The sequence below is a fragment of the Montipora capricornis genome, chromosome 3 (genome assembly GCF_036669925.1).
Source record: "Montipora capricornis isolate CH-2021 chromosome 3, ASM3666992v2, whole genome shotgun sequence".
NCBI lineage: Eukaryota > Metazoa > Cnidaria > Anthozoa > Scleractinia > Acroporidae > Montipora > Montipora capricornis.
In genome coordinates, this window is record NC_090885.1 from 34,165,616 (window position 1) to 34,166,231 (window position 616).

Consider the following 616-nt stretch of genomic DNA (forward strand, 5'->3'; position numbering starts at 1 on the left):
TAGGGACCTGGCAGAGTTAGAGCAAGTGTGGAATGATCGGGAAAAAGAAGCTCGAGGAACCAGTGTGCCCCAGTTTCATTCATGGTTTGTGCGTTACCAAGCTAAAGAAGTGAAAGAAATGCTTCTTTATCCACTGAGGTGGGATATTGGTTTAGGCTATGATTTTTACTACAACAACGATGCAGAATCTGTTCATCGCAACATCAAGTCCCGAGAGAACTATAAAGCCTCTGAAATATCACTGCAGCAGCGTCAGTGACAGCGCCTGCAAACTCAGGTAAAAAACCTGGCCAAAGATCATGAGTTAGCCAAACAAGGAAAAATAGCACATCACGAAATGATGACTTGTATGTGGACAGACGCCCCTACGTTGAAAGTCCAAGTGTTCAAAATGAGCAGGGCTACCATTTGAAATGGTTGGACCAAACTACTGCTCGCGTTTGCTACCGATGTAGGGGGAAGCTTCGATCATGTGATTTGAGTGTACCATCTCCACCTTTTGACATGGTGGTAACCACCAAAGAGTATCGCAGTTGGTACGACAAATCTGCTGAGACAGCCAAAATTACCAAGAAGCCTGAGGTAACGCATTATCATGTGAATCCTACTTGCATCT

General features: G+C 44.6%; 1 protein-coding gene across 1 annotated transcript in view; it reads left to right on the forward strand.

Annotated features, from left to right (window-relative positions):
• Positions 1-504: 504 nt before the first annotated feature.
• The window catches only part of LOC138040135 (uncharacterized), a 4,368-nt gene continuing 4,256 nt past the window's right edge, over positions 505-616 (forward strand). The window contains exon 1 of the mRNA XM_068885915.1: positions 505-616. This exon is cut by the window's right edge and continues 121 nt beyond it. Coding sequence (XP_068742016.1) covers positions 505-616 — 112 coding nt within the window.